Here is a 16,578-nt window from a genome sequence, read left to right on the forward strand (position 1 = left end):
AGATTGGTGTTCTGGACTCAACTGGCTGGGTTAAGCGGAAAGCAGAACCGATCAGGACTCTAGGCTACTCGCACGTGTTTTATGCGTCACTGGTTCGGATAATAGTTCGCTGCTCTCTGATTAGCGGTATAGTTGCGTTATACAATAAACAGAGCACACAGGTTCACAAGTTATAACACATATATATCAACAAGAGACTCATCAGTTGCAGTCTCAAACAACATCTAGAGAGAAATATATTGGTTTCTTAATCAAATTGTCGTTCATTTCAAAGGATTTGTTTGTTTGCTTGTTTGTTTGTTTTTAATATCAAATACAATGTCCTTTGGATTCATTCATGTCTGAGTAGACAGTTAGTTAAGCAAAACTCCACAAGTAGTGTTTTTTTTTAATCACTCAAGTGTTTTAATGAAGTTAATATAAACAACATTTTGCATCAGGTACATTATATTATACATTGAATTCATACGAAACACAGGTACGCTATTATTAATATTATAATGCGATTCATGTTAAACTATCATTGAAAACCTGTTAGCAATGGACGACTGTTCCATTCCAGTACCGTAGGACTCCTTCATGCGGGACTCAAACCCAAGAAATTCAGTGTCAAGCTTATTTTTCACATTGTTCATTGTAGTTATGATATCTATTGTAAATTGATATTTGATTCAAAACCAATTCTGATAAATCTGAATTGTCCCAATAAAACCCTATGTAATACGTAACCAAAATATCAATTTGTTATTATAAAAACAATACTGGTTTGCGTACAGTTTACATTTACATATTTAACAGTTGAATTTGTGGGTTAATTGAAGCTAGACCACCATGCGAAACTTGAAAACACTGGATGGTCGTCTCGTTCTGGTATGAGACTCCTCAACTGTATTCACGCAAAGTCTCGCCTTGCGAGATCTGAACCCGTTACCTATAAGTCTCGCAGGCGAATCCTCAATCTATAGACCAGCGGTGTTAATGCCTAAATTCAACTAATTCACGAAATTGAGTGACACATCCAACATTGTCTTCATCGTGTTACTACCTTACAACAGACCCAGGTTGAACTATACTGGTCACTGCTACTCACTAGAACTCCGGGGAATACTTTTTGGAACCAGTTACTGGTGAGCATATGATGATTATAATCCATATTGGGTTTTTCGGATGTTACAGTAATCCAATAGTTGAATACATGGAAAACCTTGAAGCAATAGTTCGATTTCCATATGCAGTTTTGTGGATACCCACTTTTTAAGAATCTTATACCAGAACGAAACAGCTTTTTGATACTTCCAATTCTTCAATAGTGATCTAATTTAGATAGACACATAAATTTAACTGTATCCAATTATATAATTCAATTTATGTTATATTCTAATTCTAGATCATCTTTATAAACATGTTGGGAATCGTTCAAATTATTCCATGCATTTACATTATAAGAAGTAAAGTTCCAAATATATCGACTTATGCAAGAAAAGTAAATTTGAGGTTTAGAATTAATAACAGGTTTTCATAATTCTTAACATTCAACTACTTATTACACTATTTATAAGGATACTTTTCTTGCTACCGTAAGTTAATGAATCAATAACAATCTTAATTCTATTTTTAGTTATGTAAAACGATCTGTAGAAAGTTTTATGATACGATCAATTGTTTCCAGTGTATTAGTGTACGTTATTCAACTTTATTTCTATGTTATTTATAATCTCAATAGTTGAGATCATGAATCAATTGAACTTAGACTTAAAGAGTGTTATAACTTGTGACCGCTGATTAGAAACTAGTGACTTATCGATCGAATCAATGATACGTAAACCCGTATAAGCAGCCTAGAGTTTCGATTGGCTCTGCTTTCCACCTAGCCCAGTCAGTTAAATCCAGAACAGCAATCCGAGCCTCTGTGACATAAATCATTATATTTCAAACATACTGAGTTTATATACCAATCAAACAGATCACAAGGTAACATAAAATATGAAACAACATTTATACAAGATTTGGCTAAATATGGCTGTGAATGTGGGAGACAGTGACTAATAGACAGGGCATAATTCAAGAATGATAAAACGTATAGTAATAGTCTATGGGCTAAATTAAAGCTTATAACACGAGAAACATGAATATGAATAGTTTAGTTATTTAATAATTGTACGATTAAAATGTACGTTTAGTATTGATCCATAAATGGATCCCAAAGTTACCATTTATTATGTTTATCGGGATTTAACAAAGAGGTACTTCCCGGAGTTCAAATGAGAAGCAACGACCAGTGGAGTTCAACCAGGCCTGTTGTGAGATAGTAACTCACTGAAAATAATGGTGGATGTGTGGCTCAATTTCGTGGATTAATTGAAGTTAAGACATTAACACTGTTGGATGTCGACCGGCTCAGTAGTCTAGAGGCTAAGTGTTTGTGAGTGAGGCCGATAGGGGTTGGATTCAAATCTCGCTAGGTGGAATCGTGGTTACGCACTGTTGAAGTGTCCCATACCACGATGAAATGATCGTGCAGTTTTCCAGGTTTTTAACGGTGGCTTAATTTTATTTGACTCATGATCTCAAATATTGAAATTACTATAATATCCACAAAATCCCCTTCTCATATTTATAAACCGTTAGTTTTAATAATTTTATACTAATTTCCAACCAATGAAATCAATCTATTGAGAGAAGAGAATTTTCTGGACGAACCAATCAGATATTTCATAACAAGTTTTGGATTTTGGCGCGAAATTCATTCAACCATTTCGTTGGCATTTTAACTAATGTCATAGTCCATGATGAAAAACCTGAATTATAATTATTAATCATCAACTGTAAATCATAATCCTTATTCCTTAAACTGCTTCATAACTGTCATTTAACCCAAAAGAAAAAGTAGGTAGACACTCTCAAGAACACTTGGGTATCACTATAATGTCGTACATATATTATAACTCCACCATTTTTCTTCACTACGATGTCATTTACTCACTTATCTTTGTGGAACAGATCCTGTCGAAACGACAAACACATGTCAGAACACTACTTCAGTTAACTGTTCAAAAGAGGATATGAGTCGGTTGATATGTCAGGGTTTGAATATATGATTAACGTAAACCAGCATCACAATGATGGCAAGTGTGAGCAGTTAATGTAGTCTGCTCAATAGTTTTAATAAAATAATTGTGAACATTGAGGAAGAATATTATGATATACACCCTTCTATTAATCAGTCCAACTGATATTTTGATTAGATTAATCACTGACCAAACTGTTCTCAATAGCTTATTAATTGAAATGATGACATTTATTTAGACACTAGACTGTTAGAAATATCCAACTCTATTTATAAAGCATTTCATGAACCGATGTTTATATTTGACATTGTTTGAATGACTTCACTTCATTTGTGACAAATATCCTGACTGAGCGTATGAATTGGTTTCCTAAGCTCTTCTAATAAGTCACAGGCTAAATCCACATGACAACATGAACACGAAAGGAAAGGTATGAAATGTAGAAAGAACGTTTATTTCAGCGTTAGCTTGTGTTCAGAAAGTCAACACTATTTACAACATTTCACGTAACCATGTGCTTCTGAAAGTTCATGGAACTCTTCTAAACATGGAATGAGAATGAATAATCATCCAGTTAAAATATTAGACGCTGATCTCCACATTCTCGATGTATCTTGGAAACGTTTATGCAGTGCTGATTAGATTTAGCATTTCCTAGAGTTTTCTGTGCCTTCTAAAGTTTTCAGGGAATATCCTGGATCTCCCTAACAATCTGGTGAGCCACATGTTTTAAATAAACTTCCATAACTGAATTACTTACATCGTAGCAAAGTTAATTACACGCTTAGTAAGGAAACTGAAATATTAGGTCACATTTTGAATGATGAACAACTAAGTATTATGATAATAATGATTTATCAGATGAATTCATGACTCAATGAAAGCTGGACCACTATGTAAGACCTGGAATAATTGAACGACCGTTTTGTTCTGGCATATGAGTCCTCAACAGTGCGCATACACGATCCCACACTCGTGATCCAAACTTAGAACTTGTCGGTCTCACGCGCGAACGCTTCACCTCCAGAACACTGAAACAGCATCCAACAGTGTTAATGTCTAACTTCAACAAACAATATTTCCTTAAAAATAATCTATGAACTGAAAAAACATCATTTCAAAATGACTTATCCAACTATCGTCTTTTCATCCGTAACCGTTGCCTTTTTACTGTGTTAGGATATTCAAATCTTATTACATTCATTTTTAGATTAGTAAGTAAATCCTCCACTGTGTTTAGATGTCCATTTTTTTTCTCTACTTTATAGCTTCATTGCAGTTGTGACAGCATTATTGATTGCATTTGTGAAGGAAATAAGTGATACATTCCCATTGAATGTTATTACTTTGTTTATTTATGTAAGAATATTGAATGTAATTGATGAGTTATGTTCTAATATAACTGAGCAACATGATTGTTCAATGTATTAAGCAAGTTTATATGGTTTACAGTAACTTGATGGATTAAATAATGAGCTTTTGTCAAAGATTGATCTATACAGCAATACACATCAAATGTTTGGTTGCTTTTTAGTACTGTCATACAAATATTGAAACTTTTTTGTGTATAATCCAATAAACTTGAATCTCTGAAAGACTCCTCGTGTCGGTTATTACGTTAAGCTCATTTACCCTATGCTCGCCTCTGGATAGTACGTTTCGTCTTAGTATGGGACACGGCGTGTATGTGTATTGCTGAGAAGTCCCATATTTGAACGAAACGGTCGTCCAGTGTTTTCAGGTTTTCAGTGCTGGTCTAATATTGATAGACTCACGATCTCAATCAAAAACGTATTACATAACCTAAGATTATGCATTTTGCAGTAGATACAATCAATTGAATGGAATTCATCACTCTACATCAACTTCATTGACTACGAAAAGGCATTTGATAGCGTGGACAGAACAACACTATGGAAACTTCTTCGACACTACGGCGTGCCTCAGAAGATAGTCAATATCATACAGAACTCATATGATGGATTACACTGCAAAATCGTGCATGGAGGACAGTTGACAAAGTCGTTCAAAGTGAAGACCGGTGTTAGGCAAGGTTGCTTACTCTCACCCTTTCTCTTTCTCCTGGTGATCGACTGGATCATGAAGACGTCAACGTCTGAAGGAAAGCGCGGGATACAATGGACATCTAAGATGCAGTTGGATGATCTAGACTTCGCAGACGATCTGGCCCTTCTATCCCAAACGCAACAACAGATGCAGGAGAAGACGACCAGTACAGCAGTAGTAGGTCTCAATATACACAAAGGAAAAAGGAAGATTCTCCGATACAACACAGAATGCACCAATCCAATCACAATTGACGGAGAAGATTTGGAAGATGTAAAAACCTTTACGTATTTGGGCAGCATCATTGATGAAAAAGGGTGGATCTGATGCAGATGTGAAGGCGCGGATCAGTAAAGCAAGAGCAGTATATTTACAACTGAGGAACATCTGGAACTCAAAGCAACTGTCAACCAACACCAAGGTCAGGATTTTCAATACAAATGTCAAGACAGTTCTACTATATGGGGCAGAAACCTGGAGATCTACGAAAGCAATCATCCAGAAAATACAGGTGTTTATTAACAGTTGTCTACGCAAAATACTTCGGATCCGTTGGCCGGACACTATTAGCAACAACGTGCTGTGAGAGAGAACAAACCAGATTGTAGCGGGGGAAGAAACTAGGAAAAAGTGCTGGAAGTGGATAGGACACACATTGAGGAAAGCACCCAACTGTGTCACAAGACAAGCCCTCACATGGAATCCTGAAGGCCAGAGGAAAAGAGGAAGGCCAAAGAACACATTACGCCAGGAAATGGAAATAGACATGAGTAAAATGAACAAGAATTGGATGGAACTAGAATAGGAGGCCCAGGACAGAGTAGGTTTGAGAATGCATGCTCCATTAGGAGTAACAGTCGTAAGTAAAGAAAGCAATTTTGCAGCAGATAGTTCGAAGACGTTTCAATCATAAATCCCATAGCACTCTATACACTGAAAAACATTTGCATTGGAATTTATCTACGTAAATTCCTGCATTGTTCGTCGACTCTTCAGTTGATATTTTAAGGAAGTTCTCCAGAAATATCAATGAACCGACTTATGTCATTTGACCTTCATGTTGAAGCACAAGTCGCTTACCAACATTCTTCAACAAAATCTGTCCTGAGCAATTCTTTCCAGTTGTTTCTAGTTGTTATTCATCCTACTCATATCTCCTACAAGTTCTCGTCGAAGTATGTTCTTTGGCCTTCCTCTTTTCTGTTTCCGCTTGGAAATCCAAGTTAGTGCTTGCCTCATGATACAGTTCGATGATTTTCACTATGTATTTCCTGTCTTCATCCAAATTCTTTCCCCAATATCCTTTTGAGCAACAAGCTGTTTTGTTTCCTCCCACAGAAGGCGGCTGTTACTGATGCTTTCCGGTGAACGGACATTGAGTATTTTGTGTGAACAATTGTTTATCAATACTCGAAGTAATGGTTAGAAGGACAAACGTTTATTATCTTATTAGAAGTTTGACGAACCATCTGAATCGATTAAATCATGGATTGATAAACATTATATAATCAAACCTTTAAATACATTTTTGTTTAATCGTGTCCATCGTCCATCTCATAATTTCAGACGATAACCTTAGCTACAGCTATTGAAATATTGGATATATTGGTGGATATGGGTGCTAAACTTGATGCTTTTGGAATCAGTCTAACATTATTTACATCGGCATTACTTATTGGTGCAGCTATCAAAACAAGATTAGCAGATTATTTAACGGCGATTGTAATACTGCTTATAATCACTGCCATTTTAATTGCTGTAGCAAGTTTTCTAATCACAATTTTTAAACATCCGGTATGTCAATAAACATAATTAATTCATTTACAAATTAGGTTATCTCGATTTTGCGGTATTCTCTGTGAGATACTCAGGTGTACTTCACTGTTACTTTATACTATGTATATTTTCACAATAAATACATACTGGTGAGATACTATTTAGTATTTAGACACCTAACTGACGAGTGCCAAGTAGCACGAAACTCGAGTCCAGAGTTTCCTGTCGACTAACTCCAACCACCATCTTATCACAACATAATGCACACAATGTCCAGTCACCTAGACTAGTGACCACATTGCAACTTTGTCGATAGGATTCGATCTGCACTAAGAACGACCTGATTCACATGACATTGATCACCACCTAGTGATCAATAAATTGTAGATACATCGCAGTCCAACAATAGATCAGTTGCGACCTGGATAGCTCAATGATAACGCTACTGAGATTTTTATGTTGGATCCGATGATATTATTCAGTCTCATAGTAATTAAAAATGAACTTGTATTTTTCATCAGATTTAGATAATTGGAATTCCGGAAAATATTTATCGTCGTTCTTTCACATCAGTAACCAGAATCTAAGCCGACCGAACATAATTTATGGACGAATCAATGAGGTATGAAATTCAACAATCTCAGCAGTGACCAGCTTTGAGAAAAAATTTCCAGGGCTCTAGAAAGGCCAGTAGATATAATACGTGTCGAGAGTAAGAAAGTAACCTATCAAAGATAATTGCGCGATGTCGTAGATTGATTGTATTTAGATATCAAAACTGTTGGATGCCAACACAGTGGTTTCGTACTTCAGAATTCCAGAATGAAATTGAGGACTCTGGATTCGATTGGCAGAATATATGAATTATAATTGAAAGAATGTAAGAAATGTATTACCAGCAGTAGGAATATTGTTTATTTTCAGTATGAAATTGTGGAGATTGTAGAATTCCATTTGTAAGCACCAGACTATCGTTTCGTTCTAATAGGAAATGATGTGCAGCAATGTGCATCTACGACATTTACAACCGAGATTCGAGTTCAGAGCCTTCAGTGTGACGCACGAATGCTCAACATCTTGACTTGAGTGTTCTAGAGGTTTAGTATACGTGATCTCAATAACATCGTTTACCTCATTAAATCCAGTCATGTTTTCATAATATTCGATTTATATACAACTTCCGTTAGTTAAATACGAACTCATCAATATTTTTAATTCATTTTCAGTCAGCAGCGATCATATTCTACATAATTACAGATATATTGCTATTTGTTGTGAGTTAAAGTCATCTATATTTCATTTATTTAAAGTAAATTTGTAGTGTCTGGCATTATGTCAATCCCACTCAACTTATTCTAGCTCACGGACCGACCTATTTATTCATTCTTCCTGAGTCATATTTTGAACCTTGGTCATTACTCACTTCGCCTTGCCTTGCTCAGCTCTTTGCCTTGACTCGCTGAGTGAGTTGTCTCACTCGACTTCTTTATTGCATATCATTTTGTTTCGCTTCAATATTCGATCGACAATTGTACAAATATACATATTCAAAACTTCATTCTCGTATTTGACTTATTTTAATTCCCTTATTCACTAACGTTTCACAACTAGACCAGTGAGCCGGCATCCAACGGTGTCAGCGTCCAAATTCAATCGATCCACGGAATTGTGAAACGATCTTATACTGTGTGCAGTTAGTAAATGCCTCACTCCAATAGGTTCGAATCGCTCGGGCTGGATCGTGGATGTCCACTGCTTAGTGGTCCTAAACTAGAACGACACGGCCGTCCATTGCTCCTAGGTTTTCACTGATAGTCTAACATCAATCGATTCATGATCATTATTTTAATATGTATTCAATTGAGATTGTGTGTTCATTTAACCAACACTTAAAAAGGTATTCGTTATCAGGTTTAATCTAACTGTTTCACTTCATTTATTTTATAGATAACAATATTTATCAGTCAAATAACAGTTGGCAAATTACAATTACGTATCTTTTTTACAGAATATACTTTAGCTGCATTATTATTATATAATATGTTTTCAACTACATATTTAACCACTACTGGTATGATTTGTAACATAACCAGTACTTGTAATAGTTCAAATGCATCCATTTATCCATTCAACAATTTACCGGGTTATATAATTTGAACTTGAAAACTTACATATTACAAAACATAATCGGTTTTCATCTTTTTGTTTATTTATATCAAACTTCAAAGCATCTAACCACCTTATGAGATGTTTTCTTGTTGAATAAAGTTACGAATTCTCTATGTTCATTTTGTTCAGTGAAAACATCAAGGAATCCCTTTCAAATATTTAGTGCGTTTTGTGAAATTTGAGAAAACTAAGCTGTGAAATTTTGTACTGTTTGTTTGAATCTTCTCATTGTTTTCTAGGACTGCAATTGATCAGTCTTTCTGTTATCAGCATATGTGCACTCTGTGAGGTTTATCTTGATATATCCTTACGTTACAAGCGTTTTGAGCAAAGATGGACAACGGTTAGTATTGGAATCCAGTTTGATGCGTGTTTTGTTCTATTTGAGGCTTGTCAGATGAATGTACCTGAATCAGAGTTGGTGTTCACTTCGGCACTCAAACCCAGTACCACTCACTTCAAATACCATCGCGTTATCCACTCATATACTGATTTCTGATAGCCACATCATCTCTGAGATGCAAGTACATCCAATAGGCCGTCGACCAGCATTCTGCGACCCACTCTCTCCTCAGCCTTCCTTTCTATCTCTATCCAATTGTTATTCATTCTTCTCATGTCTGTCTCCATTTCTCAGTGTAATGTGTTCTTTGGTCTCTTACTTCTCCTTTGGCCCTGGGGATTCTAATTTAGGGTTTAAACACTCATTGATTGATAAGAACTATGAGGATTATGATTACCTTAAAACAAAATAGTCATCGTATCGGCTAATTGGGCAGTAGATAGATAGACAAACTAATTTATATGTTGCCTAAAACGGTGTCTTCATAATAAACTCAATGTCCGAATTATAACTCTTCATCATGAAAGCCGAGATTCTTTGAAACTTACGAGGCCAATGGCACTTCTGAAAACCACAACAACAATTTGTATAGGAACATGGAGTGTTCGGACAATGTGAAGGAAGAAGAAACTACTATGGAGGACAACTGGAAGGGGATCAAAGAAGCATTAACTTTAACATATCAGTTTTAAAATTACTTTACGTGTTTGATAATGTAAACCTTAGTTGATTGGAAGAACTAGCGACGGCGGCGGAAAAAGTTTCCAGAGAAGGAAATATGAAACAGCTTTACGATGCAAGGAAGAAACTAGCAGGGAAATATAGTAAACTAGAGAGACCGATCAGAGACAAAGAAGGCAGGCCAATCACTGAAATTCAACAACAGAAGAATAGATGGGTAGAATACTTCGAGGATCTCATGAATAGGCCGGCTCCAATGAATCCACCGGACGTCGAAGTAGCACACACAGATCTTCCTAAACATGTCAATCCACCAACGACGGAAGAAATCAGATCGGCCATCTGAAAAATCAAGAGCGGAAAGGCAGCAGGATCCAACAACATACCAGCTGAAGCACTGAATTCAGACATAGAAGTAAATACAAACATGTTTCACCTTGTATTCGAGAAGACTTGGGAGGAGGAACAAGTGACGATGGACTGGAAAGAAGAATACCTCATCAAGATTCCAAAGAAAGGAGACCTGAGCAAATGCGAAAACTACAGACGAATTACACTACTGTCAGTACCATGGAAAGTCTTTAACAGAGTGCTACTGAACCGGATTAAAGACGCAGTAGACGCCCAACTTCGAGACCAACAAGCTGGATTCCGTAGGGAACGGTCGTGCACGGACCAAGTCGCGACACTACGCATCATCGTTGAACAATCAGTTGAGTGGAACTCGTCACTGTACATCAACTTTATTGATTATTAAAAGGCAGTTGGCAGTGTAGACAGGGGAACGTTATGGAAACTTCTTCGACACTACGGAGTTCCTGAGAAGATTGTCAACATTTTCCGGAACTCATACGACGGACTACAGTGCAAGGTCGTGCATGGAGGACAGCTGACAGATACATTTCAAGTAAGGACCGGAGTCAGACAAGGGTGTCTACTCTCCCCCTTCCTCTTTCTTCTGGTGGTCGACTGGATTATGAAGACCTCAACATCTGAGGGAAAACACGGAATACAATGGACAGCTCAGAATCAATTAGACGATTTGGACTTCGCAGATCACCTAGCCCTCCTATCGCGTACACACGAACAAATGCAGATAAAGACAGCCAGTGTAGCATCAGTCTTTGGATCAGTAGGCCTCAGTATACACAAAAGGAAAACCAATGTCCTCAAATTCAAAGCGGAGAACAGCAATCCAATCACTCTTGATGGCGAAACTCTGGAAGATGTAGAATCCTTCACATGCCTGGGAAGCATCATCGATGAACAAGAAGGATCAGATGCAGACGTAAAGGCGAGGATTGGCTAAGCAAGGGCCGCATTCCTTCAATTGAAGAACATATGGAACTCAAAACAACTGTCTCTCAATCAATATCAAAGTCACAATGTTCAACAAGAACGTCAAGGCAGTTCTACTGTATGGAGCTGAAACTTAGAGAACTACTACAACCACCATCAAGAAGATACAAGTATTTATAACCAGTTGTCTGCACGAGATACCCAACATTGATTATTCGGATACCATCAGCAACAGTCTTCTGTGGGGGGAACAAACCAGCTTCCAGGTGAAGAGGAAATTAGGAAGAGACGATGAGAATGGATTAGACATACATTCCGGAAATCATCTGACTGCATCACGAGGCAATCCCTAACTTGGAATTTTGGAGGGAAGTGAAAATGTGGAAGGCCAAAGAACACATTACGTCGGGAAATAGAATCAGATATGAAAAGGATGAATAACAACTGGAAAGAGCTGGAAAGGATTTCCCAGGACAGGGTTTGATGTAGAATGCTCCTTCACGAGGAGTAACAGGAGTAAGTAAGTAAGGTGATTAGAAAGCCCAACGGCATCAGTTCATGAAGTCAGAAACTGTTAATCTTAGTCATACTGGTGAATATGGACTACCAGGTTGAGATGACATAGCTTTGAACCGTTTTTAACTCTAGGGTTTGAGTTTAAATATCCCTTCAAACGCAACTTTTCATTCTATTACCACATTATTTCGATTTCTTCACTATTCATCTTGGTAATCTCACCATGTTTATACTGTGTAGGAACTTGAACTGAAGAAGATTTGTACTCGTCTATGTGTTGATCGTGAATGATTCACTGACTGACTGAACTAGAACTTTAAACAACTTTTGTGCTGGAATTCACATTCTAAATTTAATTTAGTTAATATATGTAACTTATGCTAACATTGTTTAAAATATCAATAATGTTCTCATAAGTTGATAACAACTCTAATTAAATATTTTTGATTGAGACCACGAACCGATTGATGTAAGACCATCACTGAAAACCTAGAACCACTGGACGGCTGTTTCGTCCTGGTATGGAACTCCTCAGCAGTGCATATCCATGATCCCGTCCTCTGTATTCGAACCCACGACCTTCGGTTTCGCCAGCGAACTCTTAAACTCTAAACCACAGACCCGTCACCCAACTATGATAATGTCTGACATCAACCAATTCACATAATTGCGTGACCATCTATTGCACTGAGGTACATACCTGTCTCGCTGTTACTGTATGAACATCCTGATTAGATTAACTGATAGGTTGTGGATGCGCATTGCTGAAGAGTCTCACAATAGAAAGAAACGGCCGTCCAGTGATTCCAGGTTTTCAATGGTTGACTAACATCAATCGGTTCACGATCTCAATCAAAAACTTGATAATCTCTACAACTCTATACTGATAAGTATAGTTAAATATCTTCAAACTGAGATTATTTTTTTATGATAAACTTCTCAGTCAGTTAGCTCCAACGTAGAACCAGGCATATATATGCATCAGTCCAAGTTGCCATACTTCATAAGCACAACAAGATGATCACCAAAATCATAGAAGTTATAAACTTCTGATTAAAACAATATGCTTTTCAAGTAAAGATGGATAGTGCCTATCACTGGAATCCAGGACGCGCGTTTCGTCCTATAACGATGAGAAGATACAAGCAAACAACACCAAGTGAATTTAACTTCACCCCAGTGCACAAGCAAGTGGCTATCAGGACTCAGTAGCTAAGTGAATAATGCGATGGCGTTCGACGCGGTCATTGGGTTCGAGTCCCGGAGAAAATGTCAATTCTGGAATCCGGGTACATCCAGCTGACGAGACATAAATAGGATGAAACATGCGTCCCGGATACTACTGCTAGGCACTATCCATCTTTACTTGAAAAGCATATAGTTTTAATCAGAAGTTTATAACTTCTATGGTTTTGGTGATCATCTTTGATCCGTCTTTGCTTAAACAGCTTGTGACTTAAGGCTATATCGAGGCAACCTGCTCAGGATGTACATATGTCAACAGGAGACTGATCAATTGAATTCCTAAATAACAATCGGAAGATACAAGTATAACAACACCAAGTGAATTTATTTGCTTTTTATTTTCTTAACAAGTTCCACAACAGATCATTTTATACTTCTTAAGATATGATTAGTTGTTCAATTCAACGGACTTTTTTCCTCCTAGTGAATGTTGAATTATTCGATTGTCTGATAATTGAAATTATTTTATGTCCTACAGATATCTAATTCATTGATTGTGTTGGCCTAATTTAAATTGCATACTAGTAGTGTGGCTAGTGTTGCTGATATCGATAGATATAAGTAGTATATATGATCACCAATCGAAAGTGAAATGTCTGACGGTAGAACGTTAAGAAGATCGAAGAGAAGAGGACAAAAACAAAGAATGATTGTGGTGGAAACGACGGAACAATGAAGTTTAATACAATTAATTGACATTTTGTAAATGAAGATTTTACTGTATGGTTCTCAGATTTTACTAAGATTTTCTGTAATGTTACATTCAAATAGAATTGGTTATCCCCGTTGTTGTTCTTGTTCACTACAGATGTAACCTAATTTAGTTGTTACAAAATAGCCAGTTTAAGTATTTCTTTGGAGAAAATCCATACTAGTTAGACAATGAAAATGAACAGATTACTACAGTAGATTTAATCATTTATCACAACTGATCTTAGGTTATGTCAAACAGTATCTCTGATCAGTGACCACAATAATAATCAAGATCCCAGACAAGAAGTATATATCCACTAAAATGGTTCAAGTAAACAATCATTGACTTCACAAATTGATATCACGTCTTGATCTCTCCACTCTTATCTGTTTTTTTCCAAACTACTTTCGTGGTAGTTAGTGATGGATTTCGTGGCAGTTGGTAGGTAGATTAATCTAAGACAAATCCTGATCAACATAGTCGATGAAGATTTTAAGTTTCATCAAGAAACTCGTCTTTTTTTACCAAGTATCCTATTCTTAATCTTAGTAATATGTATTAAATGAATTCACTACACTCAAGAAAGGAGTTCCGAGAACATCTGGTGGAATGCTGATAAAGTAAACCAATTAAATATCGGGCAAATATTGAGCACACACGACTGACCAAGATATGACTTTTGTTTCCAATGCATGAGACATGTAAGATTGGTGCGAAAGTGAGGCTTAAATTTTTTTAGGGACGAATAGATATATATAGGTCAATAAAGGCCTCTTCACTCATGTAGTCCGCTAGGCTCTAGAATTTTGTGTATCAGTATTAAAATCGAACAATGTACAACAAAGCAGTCAGGTATACTCTATTTACGTCTTCTACTTTCCTAGGCTATGTTTTACATTTATAGAAAAAACTGCTAGTTTATAACACAAAAGTTCCGTTAGGAAAACGGAACTCAAATCACTGAATTCCCTATGATTAATTATACTTTAGATAGTCGTTAGTGCTATCGTGGTGTGTTCTACTTATATCGATATAAGTAGTGTGTAATGCTAGTCAGCAATAGAATGTCTGTCAGCAGAAGGTGAAGAAGATCAAGCAAGAAAGAAAGGGAACACAAAGCAATTGATACGGAAATGCAGGAACATTGAAGTCTGAGATGATTGACTGATATTTACAAAAGGGACAGTCAAGTTTAAGACAATTGATCGACATTTTGCAACTTAAGTATTTACTATATGGTTGTCATATTTTACTAAGTTGTTCTGTAATTTTGTGTTCAAATGCATTCGATTATCCCTACTTATGTTCTCTTTCACTGCACTATAACAAAGAACCGAAGAGTTTCATGTTTTGGAAGACATATCAATCCGATGAACTTCAGTGTAAATGTTCATGATGTTACTCAAACTGAGTACCCATTAGTTTAGATGGTGGTTGGAGGTAGTCAACAGGAAACCCTGGACCCGGGTTTCGTGCTACTTGGCACTCGTCAGCAAGGTGTACCTGTAATCTTGAGGGAACTGATGCTCCCTGGCGGATTCGATCTCGTGTCACCCAGCTTCACAGTCAGAGACGTTACCACTGAGCTATCCGAGCCGTGACTAACCTCCTGTAGGACTGAGATGTAATCACAATTGATTGATCACTGGGTGGTGATCAATGTCATGCTTGTCTAGTCCTTATTAGTGCAGATCGAATGCTATCGATCATGTTGCAATGTGGCCACCAGTCTAGTTGACTCGACACTGCGGGCACTATGTATTGAGATTTAGATGGTGGTTGGAGGTAGTCAACAGGAAACCCAGGACTAGACATGCATGACATTGATCACCACCCAGTGATCAATCAATTGTGACCTATTAGTTTAAATACTTGAAATGTGTCCAGCAGATTAACAAGTTATGATAGTCATTATTTGTTCAACAGATTTGTGAAACGACAGCTTAGGAAAAGGGTATATAGAACGTGGTTAGGTATTAGTGGGAAAGATTTGTAACTTAAGTGGATGATTTTGATCAAGTTTTGTTCTTTGAACTGGATGCTTTGGGCGTGTAAGTTGTTTGAGTAGTTGTTCTTTTAAAAGATGGTCTTCAGGTATTTTTCTTTATTATTTCATGCTACAAATGTATGGCAGAATGTCCTCGTATGACCAAACCATCCAGCTTAGAGAACAAAACTCTATCAAAAATTAGGTATTAGTATTATTGAAAGTAATTAGTCCCTCTTGTAAATTTTGATAGAACAATGAGAAGATGGAGTTGATCTGAAAAATATGATGTATTAACACTATATAATTCGAACAATCTGGTTACATATACACTTGTCAATGGATTGTATATGAAAATGTACAGCGCGAATAGATCACATTTTTCAGATCAAGTCCGTCTTCTCATTATTCTATGATTATTATGAGTATGTAATAAACTATAGCTGAATTATATTAATAAGTGTGATCTATGTTAGATTTTTCCTTTTGATTTGTTAACTGTTGTATGTTTGCTAACGGCCATAAATTACAGTCTGTAAGATGATGTGTGGAGGTAGTCAACAGAGTACCATGAAGTCAAGTTTCATGCTATTTAACACTGACCATCAAGGTATATTTGTGATCTAAAGAGAACGGATTTTCTCTAACAGATTTTATTCTGCGTCTTTCAGCGTCATAATCAGAAATGTTGTCTGCTGAGTTATTCTAGCCTCGACTGACCTATTGTAGGACT

General features: G+C 36.7%; 1 protein-coding gene across 3 annotated transcripts; it reads left to right on the forward strand.

Annotated features, from left to right (window-relative positions):
* The first annotated feature begins 1,384 nt into the window (after window positions 1-1,384).
* On the forward strand, window positions 1,385-9,184 carry MS3_00011075 (uncharacterized protein). Of its 3 annotated transcripts, XM_051219481.1 has the most exons (6): window positions 1,386-1,577; window positions 1,619-1,678; window positions 4,337-4,427; window positions 6,702-6,929; window positions 8,138-8,185; window positions 8,859-9,184. In XM_051219481.1, the coding sequence occupies exons 2-6, from the start codon at window positions 1,647-1,649 to the stop codon at window positions 9,066-9,068; spliced, it is 609 nt and encodes a 202-aa protein (XP_051065810.1). In that variant the 5' UTR covers window positions 1,386-1,577; window positions 1,619-1,646; the 3' UTR covers window positions 9,069-9,184. The 3 variants fall into 3 exon arrangements, with proteins under 3 accessions (XP_051065809.1, XP_051065810.1, XP_051065811.1); XM_051219482.1 differs by lacking the exon at window positions 8,138-8,185 and having other exon boundaries at window positions 1,385-1,577; XM_051219483.1 differs by lacking the exons at window positions 1,619-1,678; window positions 4,337-4,427 and having other exon boundaries at window positions 1,386-1,483.
* Window positions 9,185-16,578: the final 7,394 nt, after the last annotated feature.

Source organism: Schistosoma haematobium, chromosome 6 (genome assembly GCF_000699445.3).
Source record: "Schistosoma haematobium chromosome 6, whole genome shotgun sequence".
Classification (NCBI taxonomy): Eukaryota; Metazoa; Platyhelminthes; class Trematoda; order Strigeidida; family Schistosomatidae; genus Schistosoma; species Schistosoma haematobium.

Bases quoted from the DNA above. Each gene is read 5' to 3' on its own strand.
- MS3_00011075 (XM_051219481.1), top strand. From the start codon at position 1,647: ATGATACGATCAATTGTTTCCAGTGTATTAGT. The intron at 1,679-4,336 runs GTACGTTATTCA...TCTACTTTATAG, and splicing joins ATTGTTTCCAGTGTATTAGT to CTTCATTGCAGTTGTGACAG. The intron at 4,428-6,701 runs GTAAGAATATTG...TCATAATTTCAG, and splicing joins TTATTACTTTGTTTATTTAT to ACGATAACCTTAGCTACAGC.